Here is a 27,843-nt window from a genome sequence, read left to right as displayed (position 1 = left end):
AGTGCTTTTAAGGAGCAGAGAGAGTTTAATACCAAGAAACACCCAGAACTGGCCTCAGTAGTCACATCTGGGGAGAGAGGAGGGTAGTGATGTTCTATGCACAGAATACCTGACAATACTTGTTTTCTGGGGTAGGTGCATGGATACACAAATAATAATAAGCAAGAAAGAAGGAAGAGGCTCTCCTGTACAGAGATGGAGGGGGGCTCCAAACTGAGGGGGGAACTCCGAGTGTGGAAAAGAGCCAGTTATATTAGGAGGCTGGAGGAGGCAGTGTCTGATTTGAGGCCCAGGGGATTGGTTTGACCAGGTATGTCATTCACTTAACCCGCCAAAAAAACGGGTCCTCCCACCCTAGCCTTTGAGTATGCAAATGCAGGGGGCTATGATGTTCTATACACATGGGGATATGTGGTGGTGTCCATGATGCTAGGCACTTGTGGTGACAAGAAGTTGAGGCAGGAATCGCTGTATTGAGTGGACCCAGTTTCTGATGGCTGGTATTTGCATATCAAAGCTTGCCGGCTCAGCCCCTCAAGCTGTTTTTCTGCTAGGCAATAAAGTTTCTGGAGCTGCTTTAAAAGAAAAAAACCTTGCCAAGGACCCCTTGTCCTATCTGTTTTTTTAAGTTTGTAAATGTTTATTAACTGTCAGTGACCAACACAGGGGAATCAGATGAGGGGAGTTTGCAGCAGGGAGTGCATGTTGAACAGGAAACAGAGTGAGGGGGGCTTGACCAGGACTCATTAGCGATGGGGAAAAGCAGATGGAGATATTTATAGTGGTATTCCACGTGTGTATGTGTGTGTGTGTGTGTGTGTGTGTGTGTGTGTGTGTGTGTGTAAATGCAGAGAAAAAAAATCGGAAACACCCAGAACTGGCCTCAATAGTCACATCTGGGGAGAGAGGAGGGTAGTGCTGTTCTATGCAGAGAATACCTGACAATACTTGTTTTCTGAGGTAGGTGCATGGATACACAAACAGAAATATGCATTAACTATGTCTTATTCATCAACAAAAATGCAAATATCTAACAGGATGGCACACTGTAAGAAAATACAATGAAAATGCTAATATCTAACTCTTGGCACACTGTAAGAAAAATGACGCTCAACTTTTCACTGTCGTGAACTCCTGCTTTCACTTGCTATACACCTGATGATGAGGGGTTCGCAGCCATGCCCATGTTCGTAGAAGGTCACCAGTTTCTGCTTCTCATCATGGGCATGCATCCTATCCCTGAGGGGAGTTATTTGTCATCTTCCTCAGGGTCTCTGATCTCTTCATAAATCACTAGATACTTTCTCTCTAGCAGTCTGTGGGTCCAGACATGTTCCCCCTTTTCTTGGGTCTAGATGTCTTGTTAGTCTTCTCAGAGGTACTTTCTTTTCCCAGGGGACACAGCTGTTTCCCATTGTTTTGTGAGCCAGATGCTTCTGGCACTCCCTTCAAATCATTTCCTTCCTCTGCTGGCTTCTTGGGCATCATCTTTGGAAAGTTCCCTTGTAGCATGCCGAAAGCCATCTGAGGATATTCATCCTGATTCCTGCAGTTTTAGTCTATATCAGAATCATTCCCCTGGAATTCTGCAGCCCATGTATTATACATGAAAGTTGGGAGGGTGGCCTAGAGACCTAGTTTAGTCATGGTCTCATAGTTTCTCTTCATATACACATGGGTGATTTTCTCTGAGTTTTTCAGCTTTCCCCACTCTTTATTAGATAAGTATCTGGCAATATCATTGAAGGCCTTGTGTCTCTTCTCTGATATCTGAGCATCATCCCTGGGTCTCTTTGCAAAGGTGCTGTCTCCGTTCATGGCATTGGGAGCAGTCTGACCTCAGAGACGAAGCAGCCCTGGCGAGGTCAACAGCAGCAGCGGCAGTGAGGGCAGTGGCCAAATAATTTTTTAATAACTCCTATAACATTCTACCCGGAGGAGATGTCACCCTAACTGCTGTTAGGGGGTTTTGGGTGATGACTCTTTCCGGCTACTTCCTGCTGAAAAGGAGCATTGAATGGGGAACAGCAGCTAGGCTCCTCCTGGAGTAGATCCAAGGATCCTCAGAAGAATGGCGTGTCCATGTGTGGTTTGGTTTGCAACACCACTTGGAATTTGATTGCTTCTAGGCGATAGGAAACAATTCTAGTTATAGTACTGAGTTATACAAGTTATATAGTATTATAGTATTGAGTTAATGTAAGACATGTAAGCAAGAGGGAGCTTAATAAAGGGGCTAACCAATTCCATAAAGAAGACTGGAATTCATTAAAAAGGGATTGTAGTCACCTGGGGCTGAAGCTTTCATTTTCTCTTAGCCTGTCAATAATTTTGATTTGATCTTTAAGTACCTGTAGATTTTCCTTAATCTACTAGAGGGTTAATCCAGAAGCAGCATGTTTCATTTAAAAGTGCACAGGTACCTCCCACTTCAGCTGTAAGGACATCTAAGGCCTGTCGATTTTGTGCTACTACCTACTAAGGCTAAAGAGTCTATAGATTGTGGTTGTGCCTCTATGTCCCATACAGTTGCCTTCCATCCTCATTGCATTATAATAGAGATATTAAGTATTGATCTTTCAAGGAGAGGGGATGCCCATAAACCAGAATATACCTCTGGCTATAGAATTTCCCATCCATGGTTTTTCTAAGATGAGATTGTCATGTGCATGCCCTCCCCAGGCTGCCCTTTCAGTTAAATCTCCATATGAGGGCATAGAAATGATAGATCCCTTTGTCCGATGTATTCAGAATAGTGCAGTTTCTAGAAAAGAGGCTAAGTTAGGGATGTCCCCAGATGATGCTGTCATCTTGGTAGAATTTAAAAATAATAAGTTGAGAACTACTGCAGCTATAGTACAAGTTCCCTTCTAATGCCTTGGGAGGATTAAGTGTATCCAGGAGCCACAAAGAAAATGTAGCCCTGTTCCTTGAAGGGATGGTTCTAAGTTGTGGCTTGTGAGAGACACTGGCAGATTTTTCTCATATCTTAGAAGTTTCCTTTCTTTACATATAATAGAGGCATCCTTGGGATAAAGATAACCATATTTAGGGTAGTCATTTACGATGTCATTTGGAATTTGACATGCCAAGTGAAAAGGGTCCACCTGACAAATGGAGTTTTGAAAAATTAGAGACGTAATATGCCCTGGCCAATATCTCAGATGATTCTTGTGGCAAGGGGTGTCAGTCCAGATGTCTTCAGTTCGCCCTCAGATCTGTAAGCCGCCACTGTTAGCAAACATCATACAAGGGTCTGGAATTCCATGGGTTGGGGGGGCAGTTTGGAAAGACCCATGTGTTATTTTTTACATTATAGTCAAGGTGGTTACTTAGAGCATGCCACCTTGCTCGGTACTTCCAACCAGAAGGAGACTAGTTTCTGAAAGCCCCCCACTAGGGCTTCTATCCTTGTATATCACCCTTGTTGCACTCTCCTCAAATCTTTGAACTATCAGCAATTACAAGTGTGATGTTACTCCCAAGTATGGTTCTTCCCCACTACTTTTAAAGCAGAGGGAGGCATTTGCTATTTACTCCATCAACTTTTCCAAGCCTGAGGGTGTGAAGCTTATCTTTGGGAGAAAGTTCTTTGGCGCTGGGGCAGAGTGTTCTCCTGGGAAGAGTTAGTCACCCAATTGAAAGTGTTCCCATACCATGTCCCATTTATGCCTGATAAGTCTTTAAGGGTTAAAGGTAAAGCCAACAAAGGGAATCCTAAGATGGTGAGTTCCGGGTAACTATAAGGTTCCTTAGTGTCACTGAACTGAGCGAACCACTTAGGACAGACCCAACAATTAGTCTTACTGTACAAATGGGCCATGGCAGATATTGTAGGAGTTAGATGGTGCGACGTATTACTAAGTCCAATAAAGAGTTCTAACAGATTTAGTGATAGTAAAATGCTCATGTTTACTTCCTGTTAGTAACTGTTATTCCTGCTATGAGGTTAATAATTAAGCAAAATGCTGTAGTAATTGAGATTCTCTCTCTGACATTCCACCCTGAGGGTGCTACAGTATATAGTTCTACTGCAAATAGCAGAGTGAGTATAGCAATTCCTGCAAGGTTGGAGTAGTAAATAATTTCCACCAAAAAGAAGTTCTGATATTTGGCTCAAAAGGAGAGGTAGAAATGACAAAAAGTATTTGTTGAGGTAGGGGTGAGACTGAATAAGATGATTAGTTCTCATATAGTTACTTATCTTTTATGATTTTCAGCTTAAGATCTTCCATTTCTTCACATTGCTATTCAAGACTTTCCTCTGGGCTGTTGGGGGTTGCTCCCTCAGCTCTCCAGGCTTTGACTTGAGTGTGATGTTTCCAGGAGTCGGTCGATTCCTGTACCTTTTATTGTTGGGGGAGTTGGAAGAAGAACAGTGTGAGGCCCTTCCTAGGTTGGGCTTAGGAAGGGGGAGAGAGAGGAGGATCCTTTACCAGTACCAAATCTCCTGGGTTAAATAGAGGTGGTCCAATTTCCTGGGATTGGGTTTTCGCTAATTGTGCTAATTCCTGTTGGAAGTGAGCCAGAGAGGTTACATGCTTAACTAGCTCAGAGGTTTCCCAATCTAATAGAAAAATCATTGGTAAGGAAAGGGTATCCATACAGCATTTCAAAAAAGCTAAGACCTAATTTTCAAGGGGTATCTCTTATTCGTAGTAAGGCCGTGGGAGGAAGAGTGACCCAAGGAAGGTGAGTTTCTTGGGACAATTTTCTGGTGTGTCTCTTGGTAATATCATTAGTTTTCTCTACCTTTCCTGAGGATTAGGGTCTCTAAGCCCAATGGAGATGATATTCTATGCCTAGTGCTTTTGAGATCCCTTGTGTGACAGCTGCCTTAAATGAGGGCCCATTGTCACTTTGAGGGTACTTGGATAGATGAAAGCAGGGAGTTATTTCATTAACTAACACTTTTATTACCTCAGAGGCTTTTTCTGTACAACATGGAAATGCTTCTACCCAGTTAGTGAAGGTATCTACCCATACAGCAGGTATTGAATGCCCTTTGTCTTTGGCATGTGGGTGAAGTTTACCTGCCACTCCTCCCTTGGGTATCTTTTTGTTCTTTGGGTTTGAGGAGGAAGGAGTCGCCTGTTCAGGGGATTATTTTTAAGACAGACTTCACAAGCATGAACAACTTGCTTGATTGTTTTTAGTAAGTTCTTTGCTGAAAACAATCTCTGGGCACATTGATAAGTTTTATCCTCTCCCAAGTGAAAAGCTTGGTGAAGCACTTTAAGGACTTTCCATTGGCTGGAGGATGTCAAGGGGAGTTTGCCATCTTGTGACTGTAGCCATCCTGAGGGCTGAAATGTATACCCTCGAGAAGTGGCCCATCCTATTTCTGTGGGGGAGTACTGAGATTTAATTTCTCTTATGGAGCCTTCCCAGATTAGAGGGGTTTGAAGTGTGTTGTCTTGAGCCTTCCTTGCTGCTGACTTAGCTGCCTGATCAGCTAATCTGTTTCCTTTGGCTACCTCATCTGTTCCCTTTTGATGTCTCCTACAATGCATCACTGCTATTTCTCATGGAAGAAAAACTGAGGATAATAACCTGTTAATTTCCTGGAGGTATTTATAGGAGATCCATCGGTGGTAAGAAAATGCCTTTCATTCCAAATGGCAGCATGAGCATGGAGAACCAGGAAAGCATATTTGGAGTCTGTGTAAATGTTAGCTACCTTTCCTTTGCTTAATTCAATTGCTTCTGTAAGAGCGATTAGCTCAGCTAATTGAGCGCTTGTGCCTGGAGGGAGTGACACACTTTCAGTGATGTCATGTAGAGTGACTACTGTGTATCCTGCCTTACAGATTCCTTGTTCTACAAAAGAGCTCCCATCTGTCAAGAGGGTCCAGTCTGGGTTCTCTAGGGGAGTTTCCTTGAGATCTTCCCTGGCTGCATAGGTCTGTACTATGATTTGTTCATAGTCATGCTCAGATTCCCCAGTTTCCTCCTGGTGGAAGGCGGCTGGATTTAGGTGAGAACAATTCTTTAATTGGATGTTGGAACCCTTTAACAGCAGGGCCTGATATTTAAGAAGTCAGCTATCTGTTAGCCAAAGGCTCCCCCAAGAGTGCAGTAGTCCTGCCACGTTAGGTGGGGCATAAATAGTTAAATCATTTTCCAGAGTTAATTTGGAGGCTTCTGGGACCAACAGAGCCACTGAGGCAATGGCTGGGAGGCATGCTGGCCATCCTTTAGCCACCAACTCAAGTTCCTTACTTAGGCAACCCACTGGCTGTTGGCCTGGTCTTTGGGCCTGTATTAATACTCCCAGGGCCATTCCCTTCTTTTCTGATACATACAGATTGAAGGCCTTCCCTATAGGAAGGGTGAAAGTTGGTGCCTTAAGCAAGGCTTGCTTTAGCTGGTCAAAGGCCTTTTGAGCTTCAGATTCCCAGGTTAAAAGATGAGTTTTAGTTCCTTGAGTTTATTTTATGAGTTTATATAATGGACACCCTATTTCACCATACCCAGGTATCCATAGTCTACAAAATGCTGTAATGCCCCAAAATCCTCTGAGTTGCTTGAGGGTTTTCGGGAAGGGAAAGGAAGAAATATTCTCTACTCTCTCCTTCCCTAATGCTCTGGTCCCCTCAGACAGCACTAAGCCTAGGTGTACTTCACTGAGGTTTTGCAGAGCTGGGCCTTGGGTTTTGAAACTTTATATTCTCTGTTAGCTAACATACTGAGAAGAGCTTCAGTGCCTTCCTGAAAAGCATCCTCAGTTGGGGCACATAGCAGAATATCATCAACATACTGCAAGACCTTAACTTAAGGTTGAGAGAACTCAGAGAGGTCTTGTGACAGTGCCTGTCCAAACAGATGAGGACTATTTCAAAATCCCTGAGGCAGCACCGTCCGTGTTAACTGGGCGGTCTGGCTGGAGGAATATTCGAAGGCAAACCGGTATTGACAGTCAGGATGTAACGGTGTACAGAAAAAGGCATCCTTTAAATCTAGGACTGTAAACCATTTAGTTCCCTCAGGTATTTGAGTTAACAGGGTATAGGGATTAGGGACCACTGGATGGATTGGAACTACAGCTTCATTAATGAGGCGAAGGTCCTGAACTAGGCTTCATTCCCCATTGGGTTTCTGTGCTCCTAATATTGGGGTGTTGCAGGGGCTATTACAGGGTTTGAGGAGGCCCTGCATCTTTAGGTTATTAATAATGGCTTCTAGCCCTTTCCTAGCCTCTGGCCTTAGGGATAATATCTCTGGTTAGGAAAAGAAGTGGGATCCTTAAGATAGATCTGGACTGGCGTAGTGGTTATAGCTCAACCTCTTCTTCCTTAAGTTGCCCACACTTCCACATTAATGTTAGCTTCCATCAGGGGGAGACAGAGTTTGTCCTGGGGCTGTAAAGATGCTGCAGACCCCCATGCAAGCTAGAATATATCTACCTAATAAAGGAGTGGGACTTTCAGGCATGATTAAAAAGGCATGTTTAAATAGTAAGTCTCCCCATCTGCAAAAGGGGTTGAGAAAAATATTGGGTTAGAGTTTTTTGTGATACACCCCTTATGGTTGTGCTCTGGGAAGAGGGGAGGCCTGAATTAGAGAGGAGGAGCAAGAGACTGGCTTCAGTATCCAGAAGGAGATCTACCTTCCTTCCTTCAATTTCCAGAATCACTCAGGGCTCCTGTGCTGTAATGGCAGTCTGAGTCGCTGGAGCCGGGGGTTTAAGCCTCGGGACCCATCAGTCCTGCTGGACCATCTATGAGACTGGTTCTGAACCCAGTGACCTCTGCCTCTGAGGGCAGATCCATCTCCAGTGGTCTCCGCCACAGGCTGGACAGGGTCGAGGTGGCTTCGTCTTGCTGCCTGGGCATTCCTTCTTAAAATGCCCTGACTTGCCACATTGATAACAGCTAGCAGATGCACCTCAGGGATCCTGGACTTTACAAGCTTGCAATGCTGCTACTAGAGCCTCTGTTCTTCACTTGTATTTCCTTTCCTTTTCTTGGGCCTCCTCCTGATCCGTATTGTAAATGACTGAAGTGGCTATTCTCAGGAGGTTCTCTAGGGTGCTATCTGGTCCTATAGCTTGTTTCTGTAGTTTCTTTCCAATATCGGGAGCTGACTGTGTAATAAACTTGTCCTTCAGGATTAGCTGTCCCTCGACTGAATCATGATAAAGAGGTGTGTTTTATTAGTGCCTCTCTTAGCCTTTCCATAAAGGCTGTGGGATTCTCATCTGGTCTATCATAGATAGTTTAGAGTAATCGAGAGGTTTGGCCCTGGTCTTCCATAGGCCCTCTAACATAGACCTTAAGAAGTGCTTCCTTTTCCATTCATTTCCTGCGTTATTGGGGTTCCAATCAGGGTTGTCCGCTGGAACTGCTTCCCTTCCTAGTGGAAATGGAGTTTCCACTTCTTCCTTACCTTCCTTGTCTCCTCTTTTTCTCCTTGGTCTGCTACAGGAGGCATGTTGCTTATATCCATATTTTTCTGCTGCCTGTGGAACTGCCGGCTTTTCAGCCCCAGTGAGGGTCTGACTTAGCAGCAACATAACATCCCTCTATGTGAGATCAAACACCTGAGTTAAATTTTGGAAAACTTCGATATACTTATCGGAGTCATCAGAAAATTGGGCCAAGTCTCTGTTTATTTGCTTAAGGTCCTGTAATGAGAAGGAAACTTGAACCCTCATGGCACCATTCCTATCAGCCATTTCCTGCAGAGGTAAGAATGAAGCGGGGAGAGTAGGATATACTGGAGATAGTGGAGCTGGAGGAGCTGATAGTATGATTGGAGGGGGACTGGAAGGATTGGGACATTCAATAGCTGTTTCAGATTGCTCCTCTGGAACCTGCTTTAGCTCTGGGGAACGATCCCCTGTGGCCGCTAAAAGAACTGGGTCGATTGTACAGAACTTGTAAAGGTCTGGGCTGTTTCACAGGGCAAAGAAAGTCTGTACATAGGGGATCTCAGTCCATTTGCCCTTCTGTTTGGAGAAAAGATCTAACTGTTGGATAATATTAAAATCAAGGCTCCCCGCAGCGGGCCAGGTTTATCTGTCCCCAAGATAGTAAGAAGGCTATGCTCTTGTGCAATAGAATATGAGTCACTTTTTTTTCAAAGTTTCAGGGTTGAAGGAGTCCCAGTGCTTTAAAATACATTCCAGAGGAGTGCATGCTGAAGACGATCTGTTGGCCATCTAGAAAGAGAAGTGAGAATAAAAGTGTCCTTTTAGTCTCCTTCCTTTTGGTGTATGACTCAGGGTGGAGAAGAAAACAGTAGGGGGCATTCCTCTAACTATTCTCCCTCCCTGGTTCCTGGGTCCCGGCACCCAGTTAAATGTGCCGCCTGTGGCTGTAGGTGTGACCCTCCAAGCCATGGCACCAGAGAAACTAGACTTTTGAGGCCTAGTCACACTTACCCAAGTAGTCCCAGTCCTCTGCTTATTATTTCCCTTTGACCTCCTAGACTTGTGTGACCTGTGTACCTCCCTAAAAAAAAATGGATCTCAGGGAAAACTGTGTAATTGGGCAAGGCCCCTTTAATGGAGGGGTTATGCTAGATTGAACTCTATATCCTGCTATTATGGCCCATGCTAAAGCATTTACCCTTAGAAAAATGGTTTCAGTTAACTTCCAGACTTAAAATCCCCTTACTAATTAAGTACTGTCTCTGTTGGAGACAGAATAGGTGACTTAAAGAAATGTAGGAACCAAATGGCTGTTTTCCTGCTGATGGGACAATATTGAGACTAAAATTTGGCTATGGAAGACATTTAATTTCTAACTGTTGAAAGCAGAATTTTCCCATTCCTGGAAGAGGCTTAGAGCCTGATTTCTAGCAGTGCAAAAGGAAGCTGAGGTGTTAGCATTAAAAAAAGTGCCTCATGTAGAGGATTTCTGTTTCCTCTAGGTGGCACTGTTGGCTTAGAAATACTGTGTGCTCCTCAGACAAGCGGTAGAGAGACCTGGAAATGCCGTGTGCTCTCCAGACCAAGGGGCTGAGAGAGAGAGGCTCACTGTCCCGGAGGAACCCTCTGTTCAGGAGATTGCAATGGCATTCCTGAGTTAAACTCCCGGTTACTAAATTCCCACACAGTTGACACATACACACAGAGTAAGAGACCACAGATAGAAAAGGAAGGAAAGTTTCATGACCGGATAGCTGAGGATTCTCTGCCAGCACCTGAAATGGGCTGTTGGAGGCTGGGTCTGGTCCAGAGGCCTTTGAGTCACACCAGGGTGTGCCCTGCCCAGAGATGCTCAGTTGCCTCAGAACTTTTCCCAGCCTTGCGCAATGGCGAGGTCTCCCCATGAAAGGAAGCTGATTCGAAATATGGCCAACATTCCCAATCACCTGTGGGTATTGGGGGGGTTCTCCATGTTCTCACCAGCAAGCCTCACATCTGAGTCTTTAGAACAGCAGCCAACGATAAGTGTAGCTAACCAGCAGACAGATGCCTTTTGATTGATTTGATTTGATTTTAAAATAGAGGCCAAGAGCACCTCAGAATGATAGAACAGATTTTAAGCTCGCTTGTATAATCACCACTTCAGTGAATGTTGTACCTCGGATTCCCGGCCAGTGCACCAAAATGATACGACTCTGATGACTGGAGGGGAATACCAGGGTCCTTTTCTCACGCCAGTTTAAATACGACGACATGGATATACGTGGAGTGGTTTTAAGGAGCGGAGAGAGTTTAATAAATCGGCAAGAAAGAAGGAAGGGGCTCCCCCATACAGAGACAGAGGGAGGGGGCTCCAAGCTGAGAGAGGGAACCCTGAATGCAGCAGAAAAGAGCCATTTATATTAGGAGGCTGGAGGAGCTGGTGTCTGATTTGCATAGAGTCCAGGGGATTGGGTTGACCAGGTATGTCATTCATGTAGCCCACAAAAATCTGGTCCTCCCACCCTAGCCTTTTAATATGCAAATGCAGGGCACCATGATGTTTTACACACGTGGGGATATGTGGGGGTGGCCATGATGCTAGGCACTTGTAGTGACAAGAAGAAGGTGGGAATTGCCATATTGAGTGGACCCAGTTTCTAATGGCTGGCATTTGCATATCAAAGCTTGCTGGCCCGCCCTTCAAGCCATTTTTCTGCTATGCAAGAAATGTATCTGGAGCTGCCTTAAAAGAAAAGAAACTTGCCAAGGACCCCTTGTCTTCTCTATCTGCCTAAAATAATTTCTTAATAATTCCTATAACATAGGGAGATTATTGACTCCATATCTCTCCAAACAGTGCAGGTAGATTAAGGACCAGATTATCATTTATTATCTGTCCTATCATAAAGTAATAGTTTTATTTCTAAGAAACTTTGTGTTTTCAAAACTTACATCCCATGATAGTTTGATTTGTAAAAATTTTTGTAGGAGAGAAGTAACACTTACAGCTCTCTACAGGTCAACTGCCTGATGAGACTTAATCTTAAGTTGAAACTAGTGTGAGATGTCCAGAAAATAGTAGAGTTGAATGAAATTTTAAAAGGCAGGCAAGAAAAAAATTCTAATTTTTTTTGGTAAATGTAAAAAGGAACTGTTTTTTTTTTTTTTTTTCTGACCAGCTTCCCGCCCGTCCCCACCCCTTGACCAAATTGGAAAATATTTTATTTTGAATTGTTGACCTCTTTGAGCCATACATCAAATTGTCCTTTAAATTGGCAGTAATCTGGCTAGAGATCAGAATGCCTGTTTTTTTGTTTTTTGATTTTTAAAAATAGCTTTTCAGCCAGGCGTGGTGGCTCACACCTGTAATCTCAACACTACGGGAAGCCAAGGCGGGCAGATTGCTTGAGCCTAAGAGTTCAAGACCAGCCTTGGTATCATGGTGAAACAATGTCTCTACAATAAATACAAATATTAGCTGGGTGTTGTGGCACATGCCTGTAGTCCCAGCTACTTGGGGGGCTGAGATGGGAGTATTTCTAGAGCTTGGGAGGTTGGGGCTACAGTGAGCCAAGATCACACCATTGCACACCAGCCTGGGTGACAGAGTGAGACTTTGTCTCAAAAAAACTCAAACAAAAAACCAGTGTTAGAAACAAGTGCTCGGTGCTGCAAAGAAGAACTAGCACTCAGGCAAAAAGTTTTCTCAGCAAGGCAATTTACTTCTACAGAAGGGTGCTGCCTGCATCAGTCATGCTCGCGAGAGCACACCGAACAAAAGAGAGGATTTTTATTTATTTATTTTTTTTGAGATGGAGTCTTGCCCTGTCACCAGGCTGGAATGCAGTGGCGCGGTCTCGGCTCATGGCAACGTCCGCCTCCTGGGTTCAAGTCATTCTCCTGCCTCAGCCTCCTGAGTAGCTGGGATTACATGCGCCCACCACCATGCCCAGCTAATTTTTGTATTTTTAGTAGAGACAAGTTTTACCATGTTGGCTGGGATGGTCTCAATCTCCTGACCTCGTGATCCTCCCGCCTCAGCCTCCCAAAGTGCTGGGATTACAGGCGTGAGCCACCGCTCCCGGCCAAAGGGTTTTTATTCCTAACACAGTTCCTGTTTCTGTGTCCTTTCCCCATTGGCTAGGGTTGGACCAAACAATCTAAATTAACCCAATTGGCTAAGACTTAAACCTTTCTAAATATGGTGAACACGCAGTTTGCTAAGAGAGGAGGGGAGGGAGAGACTGTCTGTTGCTAAGGTGGGAAGAGTTGCCTACAGAATAAGTTTAAGGGGTGTTTGGACATGTCTGGGTGTGACAGAGATGTTTACAGAGTAAGAGGTTTGCTAGTTACAGATTAAGCTGAGGAACAAGTGCTCGTTACAGATCAAGCAGGAAGGGCTGTGTACAGAGCAAGAGACCAAGGGAACTTTGAAGAGGAACTTACTGTCCTTAACAGTTTCCCTCTCTTGATTTTATAGTTCTTCCCCTTCAAATTTCTTTAACATATTTTAGATTTGTTGTTCCTCTTGGTCATTTAGGAGTAGGAACTTATGTGAGTAGGGCAGGGGAGAATCATGAGGGGTTTTGGTGAAGGCTTTTTCTATAAGCCTTTGCACTAATCCACGAATACAAGGTATGATGCAGCAACCTACAAGAATGAGTACACCTATAATAATTGCAAGGGGAGTAAAGGTTATGAGTCCCTTCCATTTTCTAAACCATTTTTCCGTGAGACTAGAGAAGAATTCTAGAATTCTGTTTTAGAATTTTTGGCTAATTCATTTGCTAGGGTGTTAAGGCTCTGTAAGCATTGGGCCCCAATTATGACACAAACCCCACCTTTTTCAGCTAATATTTTGTTCAGGGCTATTCTGTTTTCCCAGGCCATCTGGCTGGTAGAACTTAATTGTTCAGCTGTTCCTTTAATGGCATTCCTAGTATAACTGACAAACTGCTGTTGATTATGGTAAATGTAATTTATCCAGTTTACATTTTTCTTTATAGTTACCCACGAGAACAATATAGATTCAAATCCTGCAGCGATTTGATTTTGGGCTTTAAATTCATTTGGCACCCCTTGTGGAACTCTGATGGCATCTATATAAATGTGAGGGTCAAAGGACCTGTGGGGGGTACTTCTTTGTTCATGATTGTCCTTTTTGCTTAGTTGATGAAATGCCAGAGTGAAAGGGATTGCCAATTGGATTAGAGCGCAAGTGCCACTCCAGTTACTTGGCAGAGTATCCAATAGTGGTCCACTGCAATACCACCATACATCTGCTTGGGGATGAACAAGGGCAGACTGATTGGTTAGCTGTTGAAAAGGCTTAGATTCACCGCATCCCATTAGACTCCCAAGGAATGCCAAATTTTCCCCTTGCCATGAGAGACACGAGGTGAAATTGATATTTGTAGTACGGGGTTGGATAGCCCTCAGGGGCCGACCTGCAGGGCTTTTCACTTCTGGGAATAGCAGCAAGAGGGTTTGACATGCCTTACTGCCCTAGGCTGTGGGATTTTGGAAGAGGGCTACCATACAGTTCATGCCCGGTTGATCAGAGGATCAATCAAGTGGAAAGGGGACAGTTTGGGTTTCTGGCCTACCTGTCGCACAAGCGTAACAATCGCTTTTGTTTAGCGTGCAGATGGAATATTTAATCTATTCCAGCCAGGCATTTGCATCTTGGTACCGTGTTTCAATGGCTATGGTTTGCTTTAGATCTTTAATTTTTACAATGGATAAGTACTGGGTTGCAATGATTAGATTGACAGTCAGAAGGGGTGGCCCCTTTGGTGAAGTGTAGGTATGGTTTTAGGGCAGTGCCCTAAAACTGCCCACTGAGACCATAACCCCCAATTGCCTAACTCTTCCTCTGAGGATTCCCACCATATGCAAGACACAGGAGTATTAACTCTTGCCACAGAGGGGCAGAAGTACTTTTCTGTACAAGCTAACTGTCTTTGACTTTGGAGATCTCCACAAGGTAAGACTAGACAAGCATAGTTACATTAACAATAAGATATCCTTGAGTAGCAAAGGGGAGAAGAAAAAGACAAACCCGTTTGAATGTTAGTTTTGAGGCTGTTGGTCCTGGAGTGATGGTCCATGACTTTGCCAGAGGTGGGGCCTTCTTCACTTGTGTGGTGGGTTCACCCTTTTTCGGCTTTCTGGACTGCTGTTTCAGTTGTTAGGAGTACCAGGTAAGGTCCTTCCCAGGTGGGTTTGAGCTTTCCCTCTTTCCAACCTTTGACAAGGATGTAATCTCGCTAGGAGGCCTTGAGTCCTGAGGGAGGAAAGAGACAGACAGGCTAAGGTCTTTTTGAGGGGGGCAGTTTGGATTCTTGGTAAGGCAATAGGAAGGCATCTTGTCCATGGTAACCAGGTTTCCAGAATTAATTTGGTTAGGTGATTTTTTGGATTTTGGTTCATTTTTTTGTCTACTTTCCCTGATGAGGACAGATGCCAGGGAGTATAATATTCCCATTTTATTTCTAGTGCCTGGGTTTGATATGTTCTAACAGGGCTTTGACTACATTACTGGCTGTTGTCCTTGGGAAGGGGAGAGCTTCTACCCAGTGGGTAAGGTGGTCTACTATTACTAGTAAATACTTGAGGCGGCCTGTTGGGGGCATTTCAGTGTAGTCAACTTGGATGCTTTGGCATGGCCTTAACCCTGGATTTCTTCCCCTGGGAGGTTTTTTTTTTAGGGTTTACTCATTAGTTTTTCTGCACACTATGCAACTATCCACTACTTGCTTAGCGAGGGTGTGTATTCCTATGTACCCATAGACTCTAAGGACTGCATCACATATAGCTTGAGGACCCCAATGAGTTCCTTGATGAAGCTGAGACAGTATTTCTCTCAAGAGGTTTAGACAACATTTCCCTTCCATCTGGTAATACACACTTTCCTTCTGTGTTTTCTTCAGCTCCTAATTTTTTCTGCATTTGCTTGAAGTGGGGAGGGAAGTTAGAGGTGTTTGGCGGGGGAAGGTGATCTAAAGGGTAAGTAGTTTCTGGCTTGTCTCCTGTAGTTTTTAGGGGATATAGGATGACAGGCACTTGCCGCCAACACGGGGCATAGTTTATTTCCTCCTGGGAAACAGGACTTTTGTCATTGACATATTCTATTAAAAGTTGACAAATCCAGTCCTAACTGGATTCAAACCTTGGCCAGAAAACTGAATGTTTGAGAGTAGGTTCTTTGGTTTAAATAAAGCAACAATATTTTATTATTTGTTGCTTCTTTTTATGTTTGGTGCTCTCATTTTCTCTCCAATATTTTAACATGAGACCTAGAGAGCTATCAGAGGGAATTATATTGTCTGTCTTTTCCTTTTGATTCCCTGCCTTGTCTGGGGTATTTCCCATCCTGGAAGTTTTAGGTGCTTCCTGGGTTTTCCTGAGTCAGTGGAGCTCAACCTCTCCTAATAGAAATTTCTTGCACCCTTTCTCTACGGCTCAACTCGAGTTTCCTGTGTGTGTATGGGGCTCAACCTCTGTTTACTAGAGATTTCTTGCACCTTTTCCCTAGAGGCTCACCACTGCCCCCGCCCCCCAACCAACTGGAGGTTTCTTGCACTCCTTTGCTTTCACTTCATCCTTCTCTGGTCACTTCCCTCGCAGGAATTTAGGTTGGTATAAACCCTCGACAGGAAAGCTACCCTAAGGCATATCAGGTGACCATGGAACCATGGATCTGGACTCCACACTCGCTTCGCACTTAATTGTATGTCTCATTCACACACTTTCAACCTCCAGGATGTCCCCACCACCAAGGAAGTACTCCTGCTGCCCCCTGGCTTTTCCTACTTTGGTCTGTGCACAGAGTTACCTTGTCGCCGTGGTATCTGTACTGTAGGCTTTTTCTTCCTGTGTTGCCGAGAGTCCAGGTTTATTCTTCACACTGGGTGGGTTCCGATTCCTTACCCCTGAGGCCACTGCAGTGAGGCAGCAGGACATGTCTCCTTATGAGAGGTGATTGGAGACCCTTTCCCGGAGGAGAATGATATCCCAGATGGGCAATTCTTTGCTCAGTGCTACAAAGAAGAACCAGCACTCAGGCAAAACGTTTTCTCAGCAAGGCAATTTACTTCTGCAGAAGGGTGGTGCCTGCGTCAGTAACGATCGCAAGAGCACATTGGACAAAGGAGAGAAGGGTTTTTATCCCTAATGCAATTCCTGTTTCTGTGTTATTTCCCCATTGGCTGGGGTCGGACCAAACCATCTAAACTAACCTGACTGGCTAAGACTTAAACTTTTCTAACTATGGTGAACATGCAGTTTGCTAAGAGAGGAGGGGAGGAGGAGATTGTTGCTAAGGTGGGAAGAGTTGCCTACAGAACAAGTTCAAGGCATGTCTGGACATGTCCGGGCTGACAAAGAGTTGTTTACAGAGTAAGAGGTTTGCTAGTTACAGATTAAGCTGAGGAACACATGCTCATTACAGATTGAGCAGGAAGGGCTGTGTACAAAGCAAGAGACCAAGGGAGCTTTGAAGAAGAACTTATTGTCCTTAACACCAGCTTTTCATCTTGCTTTATATAAGCATATAAGAATAAATTTCTTAGTTTGTTATTAATGGTTGCTAAGAGACAGTGTACAAGGTCATGAAGATTTCTTTTATGAATTTTATTTAGTTTCTTCTAAGAGTTTTATAGTTTTAGCTGTTACATTTAGGCCTATTGATTCATTTGAATTAATATTCATGGGTGCTATGAAATAGGGGTCTAACTTTATTCTTTTGCCTGTGGCTATCCAGTCACACCATCTCTATGTATCTTCTGGTTTTTAATATAGAAATTATAATATATACCCATCTATAATGGTATAATATATACCCATCCATCTATAATGGTAATCAGAATCTTTATTCTCTACTGGTAAATATGAGGACTATAAAATGTTGGAATACCAGTCACCCCTGTTGTGAGTTATATGTCATGGTTGCTAAGTATATATATTTTTACTTTTAACCACATGTTAGATATTGTTTTTATTGTTGTATGCATTGTTACTGTTTTTTAGATTTAATCACAAGTTTACCATTTGTCTCTTTGCTCTTCCTTTTTTCAACTCAGAATTCATTATTCATTATTCTGAAATAAACTCAAGGAACTTTAGCAGTTCTTTCAGTGAGTCTCCAAATTCTGTTTTTGCTTAGCTGAAAATATATTTTTCTATCTGGAAAGACAGTTTAGTTTCCCTGCAAAAACAATTTTTGGATGTCAGTTATTTACCCAACCCTTTGAAGATATTAGTCCATTGTGTTCTGGATTCCATTATTGCTGTTGAGAAGTTGGCTATCATTGATAGTTGTTTTATTAATAGTTTGCCCTTTCTCCATGGCTCACCACTTCTCATTGTCTGATGTTTTGCAGTTTCTTCATGAGCTTTAGTCCTGCTCTGCAGCTGTGAAATGTAAGCCCTTAGGGGAAGGCCTGATTCATATTATTATTGTTAATTTTTTTGGAGACGGAGTATCACTCTTGTTACCCAAGCTGGAGTGCAGTGGCACAGTCTTAGCTCACTGCAACCTCTGCCTCCTGGGTTCAAGTGATTCTCCTGCCTCAGCCTCCCGAGTAGCTGGTATTACAGGCGTGCACCACTGCGCCCGGCTAATTTTTTGTATTTTTAGTAGAAATGGGTTTTACCATGTTAGCCAGGCTGGTCTCTAACTCCTGACCTCAGGTGATCTGCCCGCCTCGGCCTCCCAAATTGCTGGGATTACAGGCGTGAGCCACCGCACCCGGCCTCATATTTTTATTGAGATTAATATGTTTGTATTGTCTTTTCTACCTAGCATAATGCCTTGTACATAATACATTCCTAGGAGACTCTTTAGATGAATTACTTTATATAGCCCCACTCCTAGCAGTGTGTGGTTTAGAATATTAAAATATATTTACCTAAAAATATAGAGAATACTTTGAAATATGTGTTTATTTGTTTGTTTATTTATTTGAGACAGAGTCTCGCTCTGTCTCCAGACTGGAGTGCAATGGCGCAATCTCGGCTCACTGCAACCTCCGCCTCCTGGGTTCAAGTAAATCTCCTGCCTCAGCCTCCCAAGTAGCTGGGACTACAGGCGCCCACCAGGACACCCTGCTAATTTTTTTGTGTTTGTTTTTTGTTTTTTTCTAAGTAGAGACAGGGTTTCACGATGTTGGCCAGGATGGTCTTGATATCTTGACCTCGTCACCTGGCAACTTTGGCTTCCCAAAGTGCTAGGAATACACCTTTTTTTTTTTTTTTTTTTTAAAGAATGGGTTACATGTGGCATAACATGTTTTTTTTTTTCCTATGTAACATGATATGATCATGGCATTAGCAGGAAGGGAAAAAAAACTCATTGTGTTGTATAAAAATTATAACCTGGGCCAGGAGTGGTGGCTTCCGCCTGTAATCCCAGCACTTTGGGAGGGCAAGGCGGGCAGATCACATGAGGTTGGGAGTTCGAGACCAGCCTGACCAACATGGAGAAACCCCGTCTCTACTAAAAATACAAAGTTAGCCAGGTGTGGTGGTGCATGCCTGTAATCCCAGCTACTCAGGAGGCTGAGGCAGGAGAATCGCTTGAACCTGGGAGGCAGAGGTTGTGGTGAGCTGAGATTGTTCCCTTGCACTCCAGCCTGGGCAACAAGAGCAAAACTGTCTCCAAGAAAACAAAACAAAACAAAATTATTGCCTTTGTGGTTAGGGTTAACAATTTTATTTAAAAAATAAAATATTTGTTATAATATTTTATGTTGACTGATGAGTATGAAAATGTTATTTTAAATCAGTGTTTTGATACAGGGTTATATAGTTTACTGATTATTTTTTAAACTGTGAAGACTCATGATTTATTGTTTAATATAGATCTGGAGGGTGGGAGTGGTCTTTTTTTGCATTTAATTCCTTATTACTATCAGAAGGATAGAGCAGAGAGAGGGAGAGAGAGAGAGAGATACCATCCCTGTATATAAGAGAAGATAGAATCAATGTTTTCATTTAATACCAGATGAGAATAACATGATAGCGAAACAGAAGATTGGGATTTTGTTTGGAATTGAGAAATATGTTGTCTTAAATACAAGTCACTTGCATTATCAGGCTATATCAGCGTCCCTTTCTTATATTCTGGCCTTTAAAACTTAAATCTGTCTGAAACCATTAGCTCATCTATGCCTACTGTCAATGCTATAAGCCACATTCTTGTTTTTAAAAGGACTACCCTCTGTTGGTTTCACATATCACTGTTGTGACTTAGATGTGGGATAGATAGTAATAACTTGCATTTGGGATTTGTGGCTACAATTAGGTAGCCTAATCAAGCACATTAGGAATTGCATTATATCTACCTCTAATTAACTGTGTTTCCTCAGGGTAAAATAACATTTTTAAGTGTTGAAATTGTTAAAGTTAACATTTTCTAGACTCATTTCTAAGGTATAATAATGACCCTTTTCCCACCTAGATATTCATACTGGGGGAAAATATTCTTTGTTCATATATTCTTAAATGTTTAATTTAAAAATTTTAATTCTTATATTTAATTCTCTTATAAATACTAAATATTTAATTCTTTCAAATAATTCTTTTTTCATTTATTCATATGTTGTGTGTGCGTGTGTGTGTGTGCATATGTATGTCAGTAGACTAAGCTTTGATCCTTAGTTTTGACAGTAATGAATTCTGAATGTCACAGTTAATCAGATTTTACACTAGAACTCAGATACTGGTTATGGTTGAACTTGGGATATTTAAGCTTAAAGCCTTCAGAACTGGAATCAGACCCATATGGAATGATGTTATAGTAAATGAAGCAGCAAAATCACTTATTTAGAAGTGGTATTTCCTAGGCCCTTCTCTACTCTTACTGGATCATAATCTCTTGGAGTAGGGCACCAGCTCTCAGGCAACTTTTTTTATGCCAAGATTTGAGAATTTGTAATAAGGGAATTTTAGGAATAAATTCTATATTCAGTATCATAGTCTATGGACAGCATATATCAGCTGCTTTCAGATTTAGGGAATAAACACTAGTCTGATGTGAAATTGATTTTTCACTCATTGCTGATTTTTCTTTGCATTTGGAAAGTACTGAGTTAGTAAAGGCAGATTGGAAAGTAGCACATTACTGGATACAAGAAGCAGCCAAACTGGGTCTTAGAGGATTCCGCTGTGATATGGAAAGTGAGACAATTACCTATTTATTATTCATACTTTAGAAGTATTTTAAACTCTTTGAGGTCACAGAACAACAAAATACCTTTGCAGAAGTTTGACCATATGGTCAAGTTATATTCCTTGGAAGCAATTAAAATAAGACATTGTATAAAGTAAAATGTGGAAGTATTTTTCTCCTTTTGCCCCCTTTCCACTATGTAGAGGTTACCTTTGTTTATTAAGTTTTGTGTGTATTCTTTCGGATCTTTTCTCTGCTAATGAATGTATATGTATTTATATATAGATATGCACGTATCTACATATCTAGATATGTATGTTCACATATGTGTATTCATATTTTAAACAGTGATATGTACAAATTGCCTCCCTTCTTTCAAAGACTACAACAGTTTGTGTTCCCATTACTGTAGTATATTTGCATCCTTTAATAGTTTTCTGAATATGATAGAGAATGTATCTTTACTATTAGTGAGTTTGAGGATTTTTTAAAAATATATATTCTCTAGTTGTGTTTCTTGTTTATTTACTTATTGAATTTTTTTGGCCTATTTTAAAATTGAGTTGCTAGGTGTTTTTTTGTTGATTTGTTGAAGCTCTTTATATGTATGGGTATTTAGCCTTTGTCTGTTACATTGAAATTAATATTTACTTGTAGCTTTTTAATGACATCATAATAACTAACATTTCGCTTTCTGCCAGGAATTCTTCTGTGTATTTTATGTGTTTTGATTTAATTCTCACTGTTGTCATCTCCATTGTATGGAGGAGGTAACTAACTATTAAATAACATGTTTGAGCACGCATAACTACTGAGTGATAGAGCCAGAATTTGAATCTAAAAAGGCTGTATGTTTTTTATTTTTTTATTTTTATTTATTTATTTTTTTGAATATATATTTTTATTATACTTTAAGTTCTAGGGTACATATGCACAATGTGCAGGTTTGTTACATATGTATACATGTGCCATGAAAAGGCTGTATATTTTACTCCTTTTTTTTTGAGACAGAGTCTAGCTTTGTCACCCAGGCTGGAGTACAGTGGCACAATCTCTGCTTACTGCAGCCTCCGCCTCACAGGTTCAAGCCATTCTCCTGCCACAGCCTCTTGTGTAGCTGGGATTACAGGCGCCTGCCACCACACCTGGCTAAGTTTTGTATTTTTAGTAGAGATGGAGTTTCATTATTGTTGGTGAAGGTGGTCTTGAACTCCTGACCTCAAGTAATCCGCCTGCCTTGGCCTCCCAAATTGCTGGAATTACAGGTGTGAGCCACTGCCCCCAGCCCTATATTTTACTCTATATAATAGTTTTGAAATTAAAACTGTTATACTTAACCTTTGGTCTATATTTTTACCTGCAACTTGATACAAGACTAATTTTTTATTTTTTTAATTTAAAGATATCTTTTAGAGGCTATGATGATTTTAGTATAACTACTCCTTTAGTAATATTAATACAAATATATGTAAAATATATAATGCTATAATATGTGAATACAAATATTCCATAAACTTTTGGGGACATCTGTCCTGTTTCTATTTAGAACCAACCCTCAGTAGCATATTCCCCTTTATTTTCTTGTTCTCCTGATTACCAGAATAGTCTGTTAATCACTGTGTTTGCCAGTTTTGCTTTAATCCATTGGCAACTCTGCTGTCAGAATAATCAGTCATCTTAAGTACAATTTTTTTGATCATATCATTCACTCCTTTGTTTGGAAGCTCAGTGATACCACATTTCATGCTGAATGAAGGCCAGGCTCTTTACTTAGCAGAGCGTTTGAAGATGTGTATAATTCTGCTTCACCTTTACCTATCAAGAGTTACCTTGACAACTTTTCTTGGCACTTTAACTCCATACTGTAGATACATGGATTTATTTTTCTTGTTATACAGCCACATTCTTTTGGCTTCATGATTGGACGATTCAGTGTTTTCAGTCAGCAGAAGTTGTTTACTGGCTGGTTGAGCACATAGGAAATTTACTTAAGGATATTTGGTGCTTCACAGAATTTTTAGGAAGGCTGGAGAGCCAGGCTTAAGGATAAGCTTCCAAGTAATATGCCTCAAATCATATATGAGAACTGTCAGTCTTCCGCCACTAAGCTGTCTAGCTGCTGCCAGTTCTGGGATAGGAATTTTGAATCTGCAGCCACTACGGGGCCACGTCTGTCACTGCTGTTGTGGAAAGGTAATGCCTCTGCTGTTGCCTGTATCACCCAAAAATGGTAGCTCCACACCGAGTCCATTTTATCATGTGACTTACTTCCAAAACTGCAATCTTGTGCTGCTGCCTCTGAATGTCTGCATCATAGTTTCAGGGTGTACTGGGATTTTGAGGTCTGAAATATATTTTGGGAGGGTTGGAGTCAGTAATGTGAGAATTTTCCTAAATGCAGGAAGTTTCTTCAGAAGCTGATAGGCAGTCTTGAATATGATAACTATCCACTCCAATACTTCTGTTTATATTCCTTCATTTGTAATATTTTTCCCTTTTCATGTCCAAGTTAACACATTCTGTGCAAAGACCCACTGGAATTTTATTTTTTGAATAGTCTACCTGGCTCGTTTTAATCTGAATTTTCTTACAACTTTATCAACATAACTTTTTCCATAAGACAATGTAAGAGAATACAAGTAATAAGTATCTTCTGGTATAAGAGTCAAACAGTGTGGGGAGATACAGAATAAATTGCAAAGGTCTCCATCGCTTACTTCCTCCCCACACACCAATTTAAATTGCTACCCCCTTTCTAGATATCCCTTGATTACAAAATTATAGTCTTTGGTTTTAATTTGATATATATGATGATAACATGGCACTTGATGGTAAATTTATTGAGTATTTAAGCCCTTATTTATCTTTCAGCCTTTCATTTAGTCTGCTAAAACTATTCATTTGTATAGAAGAGTATGATGTGAGGGCCTGACCTAAAGTAATAGAAACTCAACTATTTTGGAGGTAAAAATGTACAACTTGGGGATTTAATAAATATAGAGAGAAAGGAATAAAAGTAGACTCTAAGGTTCTAGCTTGGGGTGAATATGGAGATATATATATATATATATATATATATATATATACACACATACACATACATATATATTCATACATATATGTACACACATATATATATGCCATTAAATGAGACTGGAAGTGAACCCTTTGGGACTATTTTTCATTATTGCAGGAGCACCTTTACTCATATTTCTCATTTGAATTAGAGTTTGGGGAGGTTCTAAAATGTTCAGATCTGGCATAGATTTTCACAGTTCAGGAAAGACACTGAAAAATACCATTTTTCTGACAAAGTTGTGTCTGAGACTTCATTGCTGGATTATGAATAACACCTCTCAGTAAGGAGTTGGATTTTTCCTTTTAAAGGTACAATACTTTAATTAGGGTAAATATAAACCTATTTTAAATCACTTTTCACCTGTAAGTACAGTAGATGGTGAAAGGCCATATACTCTATTACGTATCCATATTTAGAAAATCCAATCTGAAACTATGTTGACTTGTTTCAGATAAAAGGATAATAATAATTTACTCATTTTGAGGACGTCTTTTTGAAAAGCTTGTGCTGGGCTGGGCACAGTGGCTCATGCCTGTAATCCCAGCACTTTGGGAGGCTGAGGCAGGCAGATCACCTTAAGTCAGGAGTTCGAGACCAGCCTGCCCAACATGGCAAAGCCCCATCTCTACTAAAAATACAAAAAGTTAGCCGGGCGTGCTGGCGGGCGCCTGGAATCCCTGCTACTCGGGAGGCTGAGGCAGGAGAGTCACTTGAACCCAGGAGGCAGAGATTGCAGTGAGCCGAGATCTTGCCACTGCACTCCAGCCTAGGCGACAAGCTAAAACTCCGTCTCAAAAAAAAAAAAAAAAAAAAAAAAAAAGCTTGTGCTATGAAACCATGTTCAGATTTTTCTTTTGGCATATTGCATTTTACCTCATTCTCTTCTGTCTGTTAATTGTAACTAATTTGACCATCTTTTTTCTTTCCAGATCATTCAACTTCAAGTGGCACATTATCTTTTAAGCCTAGTCAATCATTGATTACTCTTCCTACTGCCCATGTGATGCCGTCTAATTCCAGCGCTTCAATTTCCAAACTTAGGGAATCATTGACACCAGATGGCTCAAAATGGAGTACAAGCCTCATGCAAACATTGGGAAACCACAGTAGGGGGGAGCAGGACTCTTCACTAGACATGAAGGACTTCCGGCCACTTCGGAAATGGTCATCTTTATCCAAACTCACTGCCCCGGATAACTGTGGCCAGGGTGGCACTGTATGCAGAGAAGAGTCAAGGAATGGTTTGGAGAAGATAGGGAAGGCTAAGGCTTTAACATCACAACTGAGGACAATTGGGCCTAGCTGTTTACATGATAGTATGGAGATGCTTAAGTTAGAGGACAAGGAAATAAATAAAAAACGGTCATCAACTCTGGACTGCAAGTATAAATTTGAGAGCTGTAGCAAGGAGGACTTTAGAGCCTCTTCCTCTACTCTTAGGAGACAGACTGTAGACATGACATATAGTGCCTTACCTGAAAGCAAGCCCATTATGACAAGCTCAGAGGCTTTTGAACCTCCAAAATATTTAATGCTTGGTCAACAGGCAGTAGGTGGAGTTCCCATTCAGCCTTCCGTAAGGACTCAGATGTGGCTTACAGAGCAGCTGCGGACAAATCCTTTGGAAGGTAGAAATACAGAGGATTCTTACAGTTTAGCTCCTTGGCAACAGCAGCAAATTGAAGACTTTCGACAAGGAAGTGAAACACCAATGCAGGTAAGGTGCAAAATCTAGTGTTTGCTTCCCTCCAGTGGATGTTATGAGTACAGTAGCACACTTGCAGTAAGCCTATAACAAGTGTCCACAGATTGTTTTGCATTTCCTTTTCCTTGCAAGTTAATAGGCAGAAATGTTACAAACCGAAAAGTGTTGTTGATAAACTTGCAAAGCATTTGAGACTAATTAACATGAAAATCTGAAAACCTTGTACCTAGCTTGTTCTTTCCTTTTCGTTTGTTAAATGGGCATAAAAATATAGCAAAACATACTCAATCTAAATAAACTTGGAAACAGAAACAAAAAAGCTAGCATAGGTATAATAGAAACTAGAGCATCAACTTGGCTATACAAGGTCTTAGATTTTGTGTCTGGTTCTGTTAGATTTAGAATGTGGATGACTTTTTCACTTAATTTCTCTGGGCCTCAGTTTTTTTATCTGTACAATGAGAAGGTGGAACTACAGTCATTTGTAAAGTTTTGGTGATACATGATGTATTTAGGTTTATAAATCAGATGTACTTTTTTTAAAAAAAATTATGTGTCAAGGCATTCATTAATCAGCTTATAGAAAGTGCTTTATGATGATATCATATATAAAGAAAAATAGTATACAGCTCCCAGTTGGTCTAGGGAATAGCATGTAAATGTGTAAATTTCTTAATCTGGGAATGTTTCTATTCCAAGACAATTTTCTGTAGCTTGTTTTAACAAGGAAACTAATTTTCTGATATAAGTCCTGTCATCTGTTTTTTATCATCAGAATTTTCTGAAACAAATTAATTCTATAAAAAATTGCAAATTTTCCCTAGAGTAAAAATGTAAAATTGGTATTCATTACTACTACTAATAAAAACACATAGAATAAATGAACATAGGCTATGAAAGGATAAGGAAATCACTTGTCCAGGAACCTCACAAATATGAGTATGATCTCAAAACATAGAACCCTAACATTGTGCATTCATAGGAGAACCCTTAACATGTCGCATGTGCCTTTATTCTTATTTTAGATACAGTTCTTATAATTTTGATTATGTATTTAAACAGCACAATCAAAACAGAAGAATCATTATGATTGAATTAGAAATTTGTGATTTATCCATTCAAGTGATGAAAAATAGGAAACCTAATTTTTCAAATGCTGTCAAGTTTTAGTTTTCAAATGTTTGTCATTATAGGAAAACAGAGATCAGGCAGTTGTTTCTCCAGCTGGTGTCTTTACACAGAATTGGAGCTGTCCAGTGGGGCTGAGTATGCTATTCCAAGCTAGAGTAGGTGTGATAGAGATAATTGGGCAAATTTCAAGGAGTAAATATTGATTCATGCTTTTTATTCTGCTTGGACAAATCTCTGGTTTAAACAAGGTGTTTTTCTTAGCCTCAAAGCAGTGCAGAGGAGGGTAGGGAGGTTGGGGACACACTGTTGAGATAAATTTGTTTTTAAATCTTCTTTCTAGTGCATAGTAGAGAGAGAAGGCAACTAAAGAGCAAAATTTGCATATACCCTGGAAAGCCCTACTTCTTGATTAACTTTATTTGGGATGGTCTCTTTATAGCGCTTTTAAGTTTTGGAGTAGAAAGATGAATTCAGGTAAAGAAAACTAGACAAACTAAGTTGTAATCATTAAATGACTGCTTCTCTTCTAATTTCCTCCTTAGAAAACTACAGAAAAAAGTTGTTAAATGCCTTCTTGGAGCCTCCAAGTAGTATTATCTTTATTTTAAAAGCTTTCATCATAGTTGTTTCTTAAAAGCCTCTTTGAAACATTGACTTCTGGCCAGGCACTGTAGCGCACGCCTGTAATCCCAGCAATTTGGGAGGCCAAGGCAGGAGAATTGCCTGAGTCCAGGAGTTTGAGACTAGCCTGGGCAACATGGCCAGACCCCGTCTCTAAAAAGGAAAAAAGATAAAAATCATAGAAACACTGATTTTCTTTTAGTCTAATTTTTACATAAAGAGAAGAACCTTAATAAGGACCAGGCCATCTGATAAATTGTGATTTGCAAGCACAACTCCTAAACACTCACCATGAAAAAACAATATTTTTACAACTAAGAAAAGGAATTTGGCTGAAAGTCATAATCTAATAAAACCTTAGATTTATATGTTATAGAATTCTGTAGCTTTCACAGTATTTTATCTCATTTGATCCTCACAGCTCCCCACTCCCCAGGTTAATTTGTAACATTGAAGGTTTGCTCTTCCTAGGACTTAGTCCAGAATAATTATTGAGCCAGCCACACATTCTTATGTGTGTGTTGTTCCTGGATTTCCATGGTTTTCTGCTAAATCATCAAGAGTGCAGGAGTGTAGTACTCTGAATCATTTTCCTTTGTGAATGAAAAGAAGCCATTATGCCCTCAGATGGTTTATGACAGAAGGTTCCATGTGTAATGCCTACTGCTAGTCTTTGACTCTTTCCTCGGTAGTACATCACACTTATGCTACCCACCCCCTGCAACCCCTAAGCTGCCTGACTCTATAGGGACTATGACAGAGGAGGAAAAACAGTCTGG

General features: G+C 41.1%; 1 protein-coding gene and 1 pseudogene across 2 annotated transcripts in view; one reads left to right on the top strand and one right to left on the bottom strand.

Annotated features, from left to right (window-relative positions):
• The window catches only part of CEP85L (centrosomal protein 85 like), a 209,570-nt gene that overhangs the window by 63,932 nt on the left and 117,795 nt on the right, over positions 1-27,843 (top strand). For both annotated transcript variants that reach the window (XM_034962766.3, XM_034962764.3), the window contains exon 3: positions 24,537-25,324. In XM_034962766.3, the coding sequence (XP_034818657.1) occupies positions 24,537-25,324 (788 nt within the window). The remainder of the gene's footprint in view (positions 1-24,536; positions 25,325-27,843) is intronic.
• Positions 3-18,975, bottom strand: LOC134730513 (protein SSX7-like; annotated as a pseudogene).

The sequence above is a fragment of the Pan paniscus genome, chromosome 5, assembly GCF_029289425.2.
Source record: "Pan paniscus chromosome 5, NHGRI_mPanPan1-v2.0_pri, whole genome shotgun sequence".
In the NCBI taxonomy this organism is placed as follows: Eukaryota; Metazoa; Chordata; class Mammalia; order Primates; family Hominidae; genus Pan; species Pan paniscus.
This window is presented reverse-complemented; position numbering and strand designations above follow the sequence as displayed.